Source organism: Stigmatopora argus, chromosome 22 (genome assembly GCF_051989625.1).
Source record: "Stigmatopora argus isolate UIUO_Sarg chromosome 22, RoL_Sarg_1.0, whole genome shotgun sequence".
Classification (NCBI taxonomy): domain Eukaryota; kingdom Metazoa; phylum Chordata; class Actinopteri; order Syngnathiformes; family Syngnathidae; genus Stigmatopora; species Stigmatopora argus.
In genome coordinates, this window is record NC_135408.1 from 9,736,079 (window position 1) to 9,750,826 (window position 14,748).

Here is a 14,748-nt window from a genome sequence, read left to right on the forward strand (position 1 = left end):
GTCAAACAGTTGATCAATGCCTGTAATTACTCTTCTGGAGCTTCGGACAATGAGAGACTAAGCATATTAGGAAGAGTAATTGAAGGTCAAAGGGTCGAATATTGATTCCAAGGAGATAATCAGACCTTAATACCAAGACATCGATACCCTCAATAGGCGCTTCGGTCATGGAATGTTGCTGTCATAGGAGCATTTTATAATATTTTCACTGTCTGTAAAAGATAATGTATTCGAACTCGTCACCTCAAGGTCATGTTGAAAAAATGAATTTTATGTGCTCTCGTCTGGACTTTCAAATCCTCCCCAAGACAAATGGCATATTTAATCTTTGTGTTAGTCATCTAATTGATTTCTTTTAATTTACTCACAGAGGCCTGTACGGGGCACTTGGACAGTTGATTAGGCTGCCAAGTGATTTCACCTTCAGAGGCCTATAAAACAGGCTGTATAAAACATTTTTATCATGTTACATGTAAATATCTATGTATTTAGTACGTCATTTTACTGCCATCTCTGTACCATATAGCACTCACAGTGATATGACTATTATAGGATGGCTGAATACAACAATATTGTTGGCACAAAATGACCACTTGGACGCCAACTCCAATGATTACGAATCAAATGCAATCCTGATGCAATGCAAAAGAATGCCCTCGCTTCCCTCTGCACTCCTGCGTATTCTGTACAATTCATGCTCTGTCACCTATAGCAACACGGAATTGAATTTGTCAGACGACAAAATATGCGCCTGGCTGTCAAGAGTTTTACATTTTCACGAGGATCGCTTGCACGTTCGTGCTAGTTAAGGATGCGTCGTCCATGCTCACGTTTTGATGGCGATGCAAGATGATGGTTCAGTGTCATTGCATTTGTTCACTGTACGTATATACCTTCTTCTGTGAAAGTCAGATTATGTTTCACAATACTGAAAGTGGCTTTGTGATTTGCACTTGAAGGCATCAGGATATGTGAGAGCTAGGTAGTATATAATTCTTTTTTTTAGCAACTGTAGAAATTGCGCATTCTTGTTAGACTGGCGACCTGTGTTTTGGGGATCAAGGGAATCAGCATTTGTTCATCTGCTCCCATCAGCACTCTTTCTTGCCTTCTGTCTTATGCTAAAAATCTAAAAAGCCTCTTCTGTCACCTGCTGGCTGTCTTGTGAAATGCACATTTTGCTCAAACGGGACAAATGTGCATATTCCACTGTCCATTAGAAGTAGTATAGACCTAAAAAGTAGTCATCAGCATTGACTGGCAATGTGCTATTCTTGTTAAAATATTCCACACCAAAAAAACTTATTTGGAGGCACTACTGCAGTGCCAAGCAAAGTGCTGATTCACACCCCCTCACAGTCTGCTGACTGGGAAACAACATGTGTGGGTGGCTGAATGAGTCTGTGTAGAGGAATTACATTGAAAACAGCATTCCGCTTGGAGTGGGAGACAGTTGCAGCCCTAGCAGCTCTCACAATATCACACAGAAAAAGCTAAGCACATGCTGCAGGATTGCAAAATTGATTGCTTATTTACGCTGGGTAGTTTTAGGTTGCGGCACTATTTGATACATTTAAGATTTGTGGAAGGTCAGTTTAATGTCCATTCAAAAAATCATTTTTCAGCAAATCATTTTAAAATATGATTCAATTGTGACATTTGGGCTAAAAAATAATCCATACCATGACAGCAGTGGCTTGATTGTATCATTTCTGTATTACATTGTGTCACATCAATATCATAATTGACTTCCTATTTCGTACAGCACTAGAGTGAGGCGTTCCATAATTTCAGAGCATTATTTCCATTTGTAGCGATTGTCAGTATTTGTTTCCTCATTTGCCCTTTTTGCCCACCCCAACGCAGGAGTCTCAATTATCTCGCAGAGTCCTGTTAAATTCCTGTTTTTCCCCGAAGGCAACGTCATCAAGTTCACTTATTGATCGAAATTGTCACCTTGCATGGTCTGATTGTAGAAGTACATCCTGTCTGAATGCTCTCATTCATTGAGTTGCCAGGACAACATTGCGGCTCTCAGTATGCTCAGCTGTTTCCATGGCTACAGCAATCTCCCTAGCCACTGATGGAAACAAGAGAAGTACTTTGACTGCATCTTCGTGTGGCCTTCACCATGTAAATGTGTCATATCCCCTTAAAGTACACCTGATGTATATAAAATGTTCAATCATGATCAACTCATTAGCTAGCAAGAATTTCAAAAGTATAGCTTTTAAAAATGTATAGAGTTTGCATTTCTCCACAGGCCTGTGTGAGTTTTCTCCAGGTACTCTGGTTTCCTCCCACATCCCAAAAACATGCATGGTAAGTCATTTATTATTGCTAAATGAAGTGAAAAATCATTTTCACGCTGCATTTTTTTTTTGGATTACGCTGTTGTTGCGGTGTGAATGGTTGACCACGCCCTGTTTTTTTTCCTGCCATTTGGTCGATTGCCGTTAGCGCTCTGAAATCTCTCTGCCAACCACTTTATTATCGGACTGAATTAGGCCTGAAGTCCAAAACCACGTGCTTTGCTGAGAACATCATCTTGGCTCAGATAGCATCCGCAGAGTTGCCTTACGCCAGTGAAAGCCTCCCTGCCGTGCATGACCCGCCAGTTGTCGATGAAAATCACCTGAATCCAAATGAAAGGAAGCCTTTATTTTCCACTCTGACATTACATCCAATAAGAAAAAATCCATAATCAATGTAAAGGAATACATCTTACTTTTCCGGGCGTGAGTTTGACCCACAGCTCATTCTCTGGTCGCCTCAGTTCCTCGGTCAAGTGTCGATGAGCCACATACCAGCGGCGAACAACATCGTGAGGGACAGTGTTAATCACCGATCGGTCGTAGTTGTTGTACCTATCAAACGGCATTTTCAATACAAATTGTAGCCGTGACAACAAAACACATAAGTGAAAATAATATTACAAACGTACCGAATCAAGTAAACTTCGTTATTCCATGGATAGAGATTCAGAACTGGGCCAATGCCTATCATGTGATTTTGGTGGCCGCCGGTGCTTTCAACATATTCGTGTCTGATTGGAACACTCGAAAGTAGTTCAAAATGTTTCGGTGACTGCAGACGAACAGTTTCAGCTGCATAGAAACCATCCACAAGCAGATTCTTTCCTCCGGTCCCTTCATGTTTTAGGCAGTGAAAAACCTGAATTCTGTAGAGAAAAAAGGGAATATTTCGTCTGATATACAGCAATATGAAGAAATATAAACAATATAACCTACCGTATTTTCACGACTGTAAGGCGCACTTAAAAGTCTTAATTTTTCTCCAAAATATACAGGGCGCCTTATAATCCAGTGTGCTTTATATATGGAAAAAAAATTAAAATGTGTCATTCGTTGAGGGTGCGCCTTATAGTCGTGAGAAAATACGGTATCACTACTGACAGAACTTTTGTAACAAAAGATATTCGCTTCAACAGACTTGTTTCCAGAAAATGTTGAGATGGGGGAAAAACACTATAGTTAATAAACATTTAACCCTTGGTGCCCTAGTTTAAAAAGATAAATAATTGAGTTTTTGCTTTCAAGGGTGGAAGTTAATTAAAATAAAAAGTACCTTAATGTACTTAGTGTATAGTGCAAATTTGCAGACAAATGTGGTTACAAAAAAAACAATGAGGATGATTTGATCGAGTATGTCAGTAATTTGGCACAATAATTCGGGGAAAAAGTTTTTTTTTTTTGCAACTTACCCACATGGTTCGTGAAAGTAAGATGTGTCTGTGTGGCGGTCCAGAGCAAGCTGGCTATAGGCAGTATCTCCTCTGGAGAAATCTGAAGTGAAGCACCACATTTTTCCGTACGTCGTCTCTCTTGTGGAACAGTAAGACAACGGGAGGCAACCTTGAAAATGTTCTTTCTGACCGTAAACTGAGAACAAACTGTAAAATATTTTTTTTTTTAAGTCATACCTGATAAGACTAACCCTTTGAGTGACGGCTTCTGTGGCTTCGACTGTAGCAGGGACATCGTCCACAAAAGCGACCCCATAGAGAAGATAGTTCTGCAGGAATTTCTTGAGTTCCTCTTCGCTGTTCATGAAGGTGTCCCATTTGGAGGAGGCTATACGTGAATTATGATATATATCGGCGTTCCAAAGAACACGGGGCTGCATGATGCTTTGCTTCTTGCCCTCAAAGCTGTTTTCGGCAATCCAGCTAAGGCTGTATTTGGATGTGTGGCCATCAGGCCCTAGAATGGAGAGAATTTGCACAGATTCGAGATGGCTGAATAGAGACATTTGAAAAAAAAACGGTTAGCACACCCACAAAGTTTTTAACAACAATAACATTGCCTTATGAATTACATTAAAATACGATTCTGATATTATGGAGAAAGAGAGCCTTTCCCTCATATCTCGGCATGTCTGCTGAATGGACAGAAAACAGCCCATGGAACAATTTGGAAGCAGTTAACATTTAACCTTTATTACTCGGTTACTTTTTGGCAGCACTCTATATTTTGTGTTATATGATATGGTTTGAATGATCAAACAATAAAACTTAAGGAGAAAGTCCATCTCCCTTCGTGATCTAAATCCTCTTTAGGGTTATACTGAGCAGGAAAATATAAATGCGCTCAAGATTTAAAAGTTTTTTTGATTGTTTTTTTTCAATTTTTCTTTTAAGTTATGTCATTGAGAAATGCTTTTTATTAGTAGATGATTAGATTTCTTCACATTTGTGCAAAATGTTTATGCTACTGTACTGATTTTATTTTTACTGGATAGTTTTAGGTTGCAGCGTTACTTAATGTTTGCCAGGTCAGTTTAATGACAAAAATATAGTTAGGGGGTGAAAATCTGTCATAATGGTTGTATCATTTTTCACAGTCATAAAAAAGGTCTCATATTTTGGTATGTTGACATCAAGATATGAAATGGCCCATGTAGTATTTTATACAAATATCGCCTAGTACTACTTACAAGTAAGAATGAGGTGGTCATCTTCCACTTGGATGCGATCTGGGCGGATGTTTAGGTCGATACTTCCGGTGTCCAAGTTCCTTTGGTTTGTTTTGAAGTTGTAAGACGAGCTCGATCGGCAGTGATCTCTCAACCACACGTAATCCAAATGCATTCGAGTCCCTTTGTAGTGGAGCTCTGGTCCACGCATGCAGAACGTGTACAGAAACAAGAGCTATGGACTTTTGCCAAGAGTGTTGAAAAGAGACAGGACTCACCGAGGCAATCTTCAAGTAAGTGCGTTGTTGGATTGCCAGCGTAGCCTCTTTCCTGCTTCTTGTGTCCCCAAGGAGTCCTTTTTAGGGCGTAAGTGGATAAGCATTGCATGGGTGTCACACAGGCCCGTAAACTTCTGCTCAGCGATCCGATCATATTCAGGACACCAGGGAACCGAACCTTTAATTTTAAAACTGCGCAATTTCGCAAGTGCAAAGTGGCTGCAACAACAATCCACTGATATTGGCCTCCTCTCTTGCGTTTTGCTTCATCAAAGCCAGTTTATGATTATAAAAGGTTTCCTGGATTAATTTTTAAACTCTGTAACAACCGACTCTTCGGGTCAGGCTGGAATTGTTCACTGCGCATGCGCAGGGATTTTTGCATGCGTGGTCTAACTCGTTCACTGCCATTGACTGCGAAAGACGCTCAATCCAATTTGTCTGGTGCACTGGCAAGCAACGATCGCTGTGAGCCCTCCCACTAAAAATGGATTGGACGTCTACTGCCGCCAATGGCAGTCAATGCGTGTAAGGTAAGCTTTTTCATGTGCAAACGTTTTACAAACTATGTAGCAATTGAATATTGTTTCATAGCAGTAATGTTAGTAGTAGTAGTTATTGTAGTAACATTTGTAGTCGTTGTTGTAAGATTTGTAGTCGTTGTTTTGAACGCTAGATGTCACTGTTTCACCCAGTACTGATAAAAGTAAAATCTGCAAGTTAAATAGTATAGCAAGGCCATTCCCTTTCATTCCTTTTCAAATAATCATGAATGGGAATTCTCTTCACAAATAACCAGTGAAGAAAATGGCGTTTTCCCCTTTGATAGTCTTTTTAAATTATTCCCCCAAACAACCGCACCAGCCTTTGGTGCATTTAACCAAGACTTCTTTATCGATAACATTATCTACGGGTCCATTACATCAGAATCGACTAATCTTCTGGTCTATTAATGATACATTCGAATCGTTGTATGAATAAGGTTGCCATATGTTTTTGTAGAAACATGAAATCAAGGAATTTTCGATGGACCGCTGACCACAGAATCTCCAATTGTTATTTGGGGATCCCATCCTGAGCATCCTGGATAGTGAGAGCATCCCGCATCCTTTCCTGCATCCTTTCCTCCAAGGACCGCTGCGGCGTGCTGCCTTCAAAACCGTTCGGACATTTGTCATGTTTTGGTAGACAGCCAAATTTCACTGCAGAGCGCCGTCATGTTTTAGCCTTAAATAACAAAAACATTTCCCTTTTTTCTAGATTGAATTATTTTTGACTCAAAAGTAGAATTCACTCATCAACATTTGTAATAATAGTGAGATATAAACAAACTAAATGAAGCATCAAGGTGGAATTCAAATAAGACTGGATGTCTCTCACCTTTGATGCCACAGAAACATAATCATTTGCGGCCTGCCTATCCATTTTAAACAGATTGGACGCCTATCGCTGTCATTTGCAGCCAATTAGGAATTAAATTGTTAGTCGGGTAGCTCTTTGCACAGGTTGCAGAATATGGTCAATAAACAATGTGTAAATATCCAAACAAAAAAGTGAGACTGGATGAGCTAGTACAAATAATTTTCCAGTTCATTATTTCAAATTCATTGTAACTGCGTAAAACACACAGCCTTAACAGGAAACAGGAATGTGCGAAGCCTAATTTAGTATTGGGGTAGTGGTTAGATAGACGAGCACTCAAATTTCGGATATTGTGGCAAGCACGTGAAGGCACCACGAACCTTCCCCTTCATGTTTACTTCAGTCAGTGGTTTCCTGCAGTGGCTCTCGTGTAGATCAACTGACGCCGATCAGAACCTTGGACCTTTATCTCAGTGACATTTTATCATCGGCAGTACTTATCAACCGTTTCCTCTCTCGCAGCATATTTTCGGGCCGGCCTCTTGCGGACCTTGCACAGGTTGGCTAATCAGGTTCGCTGCTTTGTGTTGTTGTTTTTTTCTTCCACCGGAAAGATGACGCTAAAATCCAATAAAAACGAACCTGCGGTCATCCTGGAACCCGTGGACTCTGTCCGGACAGCCCTCTCCGATCTCTACCTGGAGCAGCTTCTCCAGAACAAACCAAAGCCTGACAAGGTAAGTTATCGCTCTATCTTTAATTTTTCCGCTTGCTTCCGGGACGCCAGTTGTCACATGGCCCTTGTTTTTACAAGAACAAAAAGAGCACAAAACCCATTTTTATTTCATGGATTTCCTTACCATCGAGTACAATGCCCCCGATTTTAAAGAATAACAGAGATTGTGTTAAAAGCTGAGTCACTTACTAACCTTGAAATGGCATATAGCCTTTTTCACTTTTACACGCACTACCCCAAAATACACATGGAAATCATGTGACAGCTGATGGGTAAACAAGCTTCTCCCACATGTCCTCTATTTTTACTTTTTTGACCGTCAACATCTTCTGCTTGTGCTAAATGGACGTTCAAAAACAGTGTAGGCTTTCCAATGCTATTTGGCTTGTGTGCTGCATTGTAGCCAAGACACCCACAACTTGGATTTAAATCAAATACTGGTGATTAGATAAATAAAAAAAGATATTGTTTTTGCATGACCGGTAAATCATATAAGCAGCCTTTTTTTTTTCTTTTAAAGTGTCAATTCAGCAGTGTGGGACAGAATAACATGACAAAGAAAGGAAACTTTTTTCCTGACCTCAGCACTTTGGTCTATTTTAAATGCTGACCTAGTCAGTGAGGCCTTCACTTTGGAGATTGCTGAGTATCTTGATCAAGGGTCACAATGGGATTGTTAGGAAACCAAAAATGCCAACTAGGCAGTATTCCAAGACTATGTCTAATATACATGAATGTCCAATTTTAGTTAAATTGGTTGAAAAATGACCTGTCGGACTGGTGATTTGCTTGTAATATGGATAAATAGTTTGCAAACCTTCATTCGTGGCCACCCCCAAGTTCAAATGGATAGGATGTCTACTAACGATAAACTCATAGTTTTAATTCCGATTTAATCAGCCACATGATTGGACGCCTACTAGTGATAAACTCTTCCCTTCTTGAAAACTCATGAGATGTAATCGTAATGGACAAGAAACACTTCCTTTTTGATTAACGGCCATTGTTTGTCCTAAATGCGTCACCACACCCTACCCTGGCATTTGAAAAGGTCTGATATTATCATCTAAGTGTGGATTGTGAAGAACAGACGGGACAGTTGCCGTCTCAAGTGGCGAGCTAGACTGCGGAAGGAACATTCCCAGGCGTTTGTGGTTTCAGCATGTTCTTCTTACTTCTTCACACCACACAGTTGAAGACCAAATATGGCGTCTGAGATCTCATTTCATCTCCTGCCACATTCAAATTCAACTATGCCCCCCTTTATATTCCTCTACTGCACGGAACTAAACATCCGTGGCTCCGATGTCAAGTTGTCAGGATTTTTTAAACAAACATAGTATTCATGACCTTGCCCCCGGTATCTATCTATTTTCCTCAGCACCCCTAGGGGGCATATTTGCATTGCATATTGAAGAATTATTGTCAAGATGAGACCTCTTCACCACCATTAAAATTCAGAATGCTTTCCCTTTTCTTATATAACAAAATAGTGTGTAATTCACATCTTTTCATGGTATTTTAGTACTAAAAGTATGGCCTGAACCTGAATTGTATAAATTCTCTAATCATTTGATGCACGAATGCTTTTTTTAACCTTTAATTCTCATTGGCTGCCATTGACGGCGCTTGACGTCAATTCATTTTTTTTTAACTGGGATGGGGTGAATGAACATTCATGCAATCTAATGCAAAGTAATAATAATCATTATTTATGTATCGCATTGCTTCAATGTTTCATTTTTAATGACTAAAATAGTCCTAATATCCTACAAGTGGGTAAATGGTATTAAACTTAAAACAAAACAAGAAAAAAAATTGAAAATTATTCTCAAAATATGAATAAATACATTATTAAATCACCTAAAATTATCATTTGCTTTAAGCTATCTGTCAGTTCGTTAATAGCTATCCATTGCGGTGACTACTGTTCCTGAAAGGGTTAAAGTCGACTTATTTGCAATTGTCAGCAAAGACCGTAAACGTAATCTTGCTTTACTGCTTTCCTCTGATGGCATTGGTGGTATCCATGACCACACGAACCTGTTGGAGCAGATCGTCGAATGTGTTTAATGATGTGTTATAATGCTGGTTTAATTTTTAACCTAGTAAATGTGGTGGAACTGCAAATGAAGCACTAGCAAGTAGCAAAAGGCTTTAGTTATGATGAAAATCTAAGGCCTCCTTTAATTTCAACTACAACATAACATGTTCTGTCTGTTTTTTTGTTTGTTTTTAGCAGGTAGCTATGAAAACCTTTGAGAACAAAGGAGCTGAAGTTTATACCAACGGAAGTGCCAAACACGCAAACGGCACCGAGTCGACCAAAATGAGAGAAGTCACGTTTGAAAAAAATCCCTCGGAGCCAATGGTACGACACTTCTTTTTCTACAATTGTACCATGAATTGTTGTTGCATGACCGTTGCATCATGATCGTTGTTTCATCGGCAGGGAGTGACTCTCAAAATGAACGACAAGCAAAGGTGCACGGTGGCCAGAATATTGCACGGTGGATTTATACACAGACAAGGTGATAAATCAAACTATGATCCGTTAGCGGGAGTGTTTACAAGCACACTCGGAGTGCTCCAATGACATTTTGATATATGGTTGTGTTTTCCCTCAAGTTTGCTTGGGGTTTCCATGCATTAGTATCACAGAAACCAAATAAAATGTGATATTATTGTATTATTTTCCAGGATCTTTGCATGAAGGAGATGAGATAGCAGAAATTAATGGGAAAAGTGTGACCAACCACACAGTTGATCAGCTGCAGAAGGTTTTGGTATGTCAGCTCTTTGTTATATTCATTTCATCAAAAAATGAAAAATGCTGGTTGTTATTTAAATGATGCCATGGAAATGTAATGGCACTCTATTTTCCTTACAGAAAGAAACCAATGGAGTCGTCACGATGAAGATTGTTTCAAATCAGAAGAGTCGAGTCAAAGCATGTGAGGTAATTGAATGCTTTTATTGTCATAGTGCACATTTAACATCAACAAACAAACAATCAGACCAATAAATAAGTAGTCCAAGTGATATCAACAGAGCGGAGCGGTCTTGTTCCGTCTGAAGTCCAGGATGAGTTCCATGGTTTTGGAGACGTTCAGCGCCAAGATTGAAGTAGTGGAAGCTGGGAAAAGAAAAATCAGGCCTTAGTTATGTGGAAAATTGCATAACTAGCACATCCAGCACCACCAAGTTGTGATTTAAATGGGATCCTTGAAATTTAGGCCAGCTAAGTTTCTCTCTTTCTCTATTTGCAGACGTACATGAGGGCCCAGTTTAACTACGACCCCTCGGCAGACGAACTCATCCCATGCAAAGAGGCCGGCCTACAGTTTCAAACGGGGGACATCATTCAAATCATCAACAAGCAGGATCCCAACTGGTGGCAGGGCACCGTCGAGAGCAGCGCTGCAGACTTTGCCGGACTAATACCGTCGCCAGAGCTCCAAGAATGGTTGTGTGATAGTAATATGTATATGTATACTGTATATATGTATCTGTATATATGTGTATATGTATACTGTATATATGTATCTGTATATATGTGTATATGTATACTGTATATATGTATCTGTATATATGTGTATATGTATATACACACACACACACCCGCACGTACACACACACACGTACGTACGTACACATACGCACGCACGTACGTACAGACATACACATACGCACATACATACACATACGCACATACGTATACATATAAATACTTATACATGCGTATACGTATACATACGTGCATACACACATATGCACACACATATGCGCGCACACACGCACGCACGTATGTGTGCGCAAACACACACATACATACACATACACATACATACATACACACACACATACTCGCATACATACACATACATACATACACACACACATACACACACATACACGCACACACATGCACACACATACATACTCACATACGTACATACAGACACACATACACACATACACACACACATACATACACACACATACATACTCACATACGTACATACACACACACATACACACACACACATACACACATACACACACATACATACATACTCACATACTCACATACACACACACATACACACACCACACACACACACACACACACCACACACACACACCACACCACACACACACACCACACACACACACCACACCACACACCACACCACACACCACACACACACACCACAACACACACACACACCACACCCACACCACACCCACACACACACACCACACACACCACACACACCACACACACACACCACACACACACACACACACACACACACACCACACACACCACACACACACACCACACACACACCACACCACACACCACACACACACACACCACCCACACACACCCCACACACCACACACACCCCACACACACCACACACACACACACACCCACACACACACACCCACACACACACACCCCACACACCCCCCCCCCCACACACACACACCCCACACACACACACCCCACACACACCCCCCCCACACACACACCCCCCCCACACCCCCCCCCCCACACCCCCCCACCCCCCCCCCCCCACACACCCCCCACCCCCCACACACACCCCCCACCCCCCACACACACCCCCCACACACACACACCCCCCACACACACACACCCCACACACACACACACCCCACACACACACACCCCACACACACACACACACCACACACACACACACACACCACACACACACACACACACCACACACACACACCCCACACACACACCCCACACACACACCCCACACACACACACCCCACACACACACACCCCACACACACACACCCCACACACACACACCCCACACACACACACCCCACACACACACACACCAACCACACACACACACCAACCACACACACACACCAACCACACACACACACCAACCACACACACACACCAACCACACACACACACCAACCACACACACACACCAACCACACACACACACCAACCACACACACACCAACCACACACACACACCAACCACACACACACACCAACCACACACACACACACCAACCACACACACACACCAACCACACACACACACCAACCACACACACACACCAACCACACACACACACCAACCACACACACACACCAACCACACACACACACCAACCACACACACACCAACCACACACACACACACACCAACCACACACACACACACACCAACCAACCACACACACACACCAACCAACCACACACACACACCAACCAACCACACACACACACCAACCAACCACACACACACACCACACACACCCCCACCCCACACCCCCACACACCACCCCCCACACCCAACTCTCAAACCTGTTTCCCACTACAGGAGAGTTGCAAGTAAAAGCAACACCAAAGATGGCAGCCAGTCCTGGAGCCCATTCGGAAAGAAAAAGAAGTGCAAAGACAAATACCTGGCGAAGCACAGCTCAAGTCAGTTCATCACTAGGAAAATATTGCCCCTCAACCATTCAATGACTTACCTCTTTACTTTTTCCCCTCCCAGTTTTTGACCAGCTGGATGTCATTTCTTATGAGGAAGTTGTCCGGCTGCCTGCTTTCAAACGGAAAACACTGGTGTTAATCGGTAAGTTTCATTACTCAAATTTGAAAAGAGTTCTTAAACTAAATTGTTGAATTTGTTTTACCTGATGTTTTAGGTGCACCTGGGGTAGGAAGAAGTCACATCAAAAATTCATTGCTGACCAAATATCCGGACAGATTCTCCTATCCTGTACCACGTAAGCAGTATAGAAGCTCAACCAATGCTAAGCTACACTAAAATGAAAAGATTGATTTTACCCTATTCTAACTTTGCTCGTACAGACACCACCAGAACGCAACGTAAGGACGAGGACAACGGACAAGAGTATTATTTCATTTCCAACGACGCTATGACCAAGTGCATCTCAGAAAATGAGCTACTCGAGTACGGCAGCTTCCAGGGAAATATGTTTGGTACCAAAATTGAGACCATCCAAAAGATCCACGATCAGGGAAAAATCGCACTGCTGGATGTTGAACCGCAGGTATGTGTTGCACACCCAGGGGGCCGCAACGTGTCTGGGTATTCCAAAAAATTATCACGACGTAGACTATTTCGATTTCATCCCTGACAATGACGTGCATCAAAAACGCAAATATTCTAAAGGCAAAAGTATTTTCAAATTTCCATTCAATTCACATATCCAATTTAACTTGACAGACATTAAAGGTTCTAAGGACCGCAGACTTTGCTCCTCTTGTGGTATTCATCGCACCTACCAACACCGTTCCTCAGGTAAGGACATCCTTATCTAAATGGAGATTGGCCTCTAAAAAGCTTGACGTTCTATGTATTTTCGTCCCAGACGGAAAACCTGACGATGATCCAGAAGGAGTCCGACGCCATCTTAACATCCTACAGACACTTCTTTGATTTGGTCATCGTCAACAACGACGTGGACGAAAGTGTGAAATGTGTTGAAGAGGCCTTGGAGCAGGCCTCCGCCACTCCACAATGGGTGCCGGTCTCCTGGGTGTATTGATAAATATTAGACAACAATGTGATCACTTGTTTTACTCACGAAGCAGTGCAATATCACTTCTTACACAAAACCTCTGCGTTTAAATATTTGACTGGCTTTATAGTACAAAATCACATAAAATAAACAAAGCAATATTAAGAAGGATTTACTGTTAAAATGAGAAAGCTGAGAACCTTACCAGGGATGCATTATTTCCTCATATGGTGATACTTGCTTGAGGTTTGGTGCCACCATTCAACTTTGTGACCGTTGTGTTGTCGGTAAAAGTGAAATAAGACCTGTGAACTGTGAAAGACAACTTTTAAAGCATGGGATTTTATTCTTATAACTATTTCTTCAGTTAGTAAAAAGAGAGCTGCTCGTGTTACTTTCTTCCGAGAACCTATTTCGTCATTCAATCACTTGTCACAAATGTCACATAAAATTGTATACCTCGTAAGCAGTTTTAAGGCACTTTCATGAATATTAAAATGCTCAACTATCTTGCATTGCCTCTTTGCCTTAATGTTAGGTAAGCACCCACCAACCAAACACCCTTTGGCATTTCAAATGTCATAGAATACATATGATTGGATCCATTTTTTTGCCCCCAAAATTCTCAGACTGAGTGCTACAGCTGGCATAGCATTAAAATAGGATTACAATGAAGTTAACAGGCCTGTTAATTAGACTCTTAAACATTTTAGCATTTCACACATTTGCAGTTCTTCACATCAATCCAAGAAGTACTGCTATAGTCATAACATTCTAGCATTTCACAAGTAGTAAGTACTTACAGTACAATCAACAACTTACCGTATACACATGGCTATGCCACGATTAGTTGGAGGATTAAAAATAATTGATGTA

General features: G+C 41.3%; 2 protein-coding genes across 3 annotated transcripts; one reads left to right on the forward strand and one right to left on the reverse strand.

Moving 5' to 3' along the window:
- Positions 1–1,579: 1,579 nt before the first annotated feature.
- On the reverse strand, positions 1,580–7,372 carry tmlhe (trimethyllysine hydroxylase, epsilon). Its single transcript, XM_077592812.1, has 7 exons — positions 5,214–7,372; positions 4,957–5,133; positions 3,944–4,223; positions 3,725–3,844; positions 2,945–3,181; positions 2,729–2,867; positions 1,580–2,635 (listed from the first exon to the last, which is right to left on the reverse strand). Exons 1-7 carry the CDS (start codon positions 5,365–5,367, stop codon positions 2,504–2,506), a joined length of 1,239 nt encoding a protein of 412 aa, XP_077448938.1. The 5' UTR covers positions 5,368–7,372; the 3' UTR covers positions 1,580–2,503.
- mpp1 (MAGUK p55 scaffold protein 1) lies at positions 5,020–14,382 on the forward strand. Of its 2 annotated transcripts, none has more exons than XM_077592811.1 (13): positions 5,020–5,228; positions 7,190–7,312; positions 9,554–9,682; positions 9,764–9,842; positions 10,012–10,097; positions 10,202–10,270; positions 10,581–10,777; positions 12,702–12,805; positions 12,879–12,959; positions 13,033–13,113; positions 13,199–13,401; positions 13,578–13,652; positions 13,723–14,382. In XM_077592811.1, exons 1-13 carry the CDS (start codon positions 5,145–5,147, stop codon positions 13,897–13,899), a joined length of 1,488 nt encoding a protein of 495 aa, XP_077448937.1. In that variant the 5' UTR covers positions 5,020–5,144; the 3' UTR covers positions 13,900–14,382. The 2 variants fall into 2 exon arrangements, with proteins under 2 accessions (XP_077448937.1, XP_077448936.1); XM_077592810.1 differs by having other exon boundaries at positions 5,021–5,228; positions 9,551–9,682.
- The last annotated feature ends 366 nt before the right edge of the window (positions 14,383–14,748 follow it).

Excerpts from the sequence above, each read along its gene's own strand:
- mpp1 (XM_077592810.1), top strand. The coding sequence starts at position 5,145 with ATGCAGAACGTGTACAGAAACAAGAGCTATGGACTTTTGCCAAGAGTG. Across the intron at positions 9,843-10,011 it reads TGGATTTATACACAGACAAG|GATCTTTGCATGAAGGAGAT; the intron begins GTGATAAATCAA and ends ATTATTTTCCAG. Across the intron at positions 12,806-12,878 it reads CCTGGCGAAGCACAGCTCAA|TTTTTGACCAGCTGGATGTC; the intron begins GTCAGTTCATCA and ends TTCCCCTCCCAG.
- tmlhe (XM_077592812.1), bottom strand. The coding sequence starts at position 5,367 with ATGATCGGATCGCTGAGCAGAAGTTTACGGGCCTGTGTGACACCCATG. Across the intron at positions 5,134-5,213 it reads CTTACTTGAAGATTGCCTCG|AGCTCCACTACAAAGGGACT; the intron begins GTGAGTCCTGTC and ends TGCGTGGACCAG. Across the intron at positions 2,636-2,728 it reads TCAAACTCACGCCCGGAAAA|GTGATTTTCATCGACAACTG; the intron begins GTAAGATGTATT and ends ATTTGGATTCAG.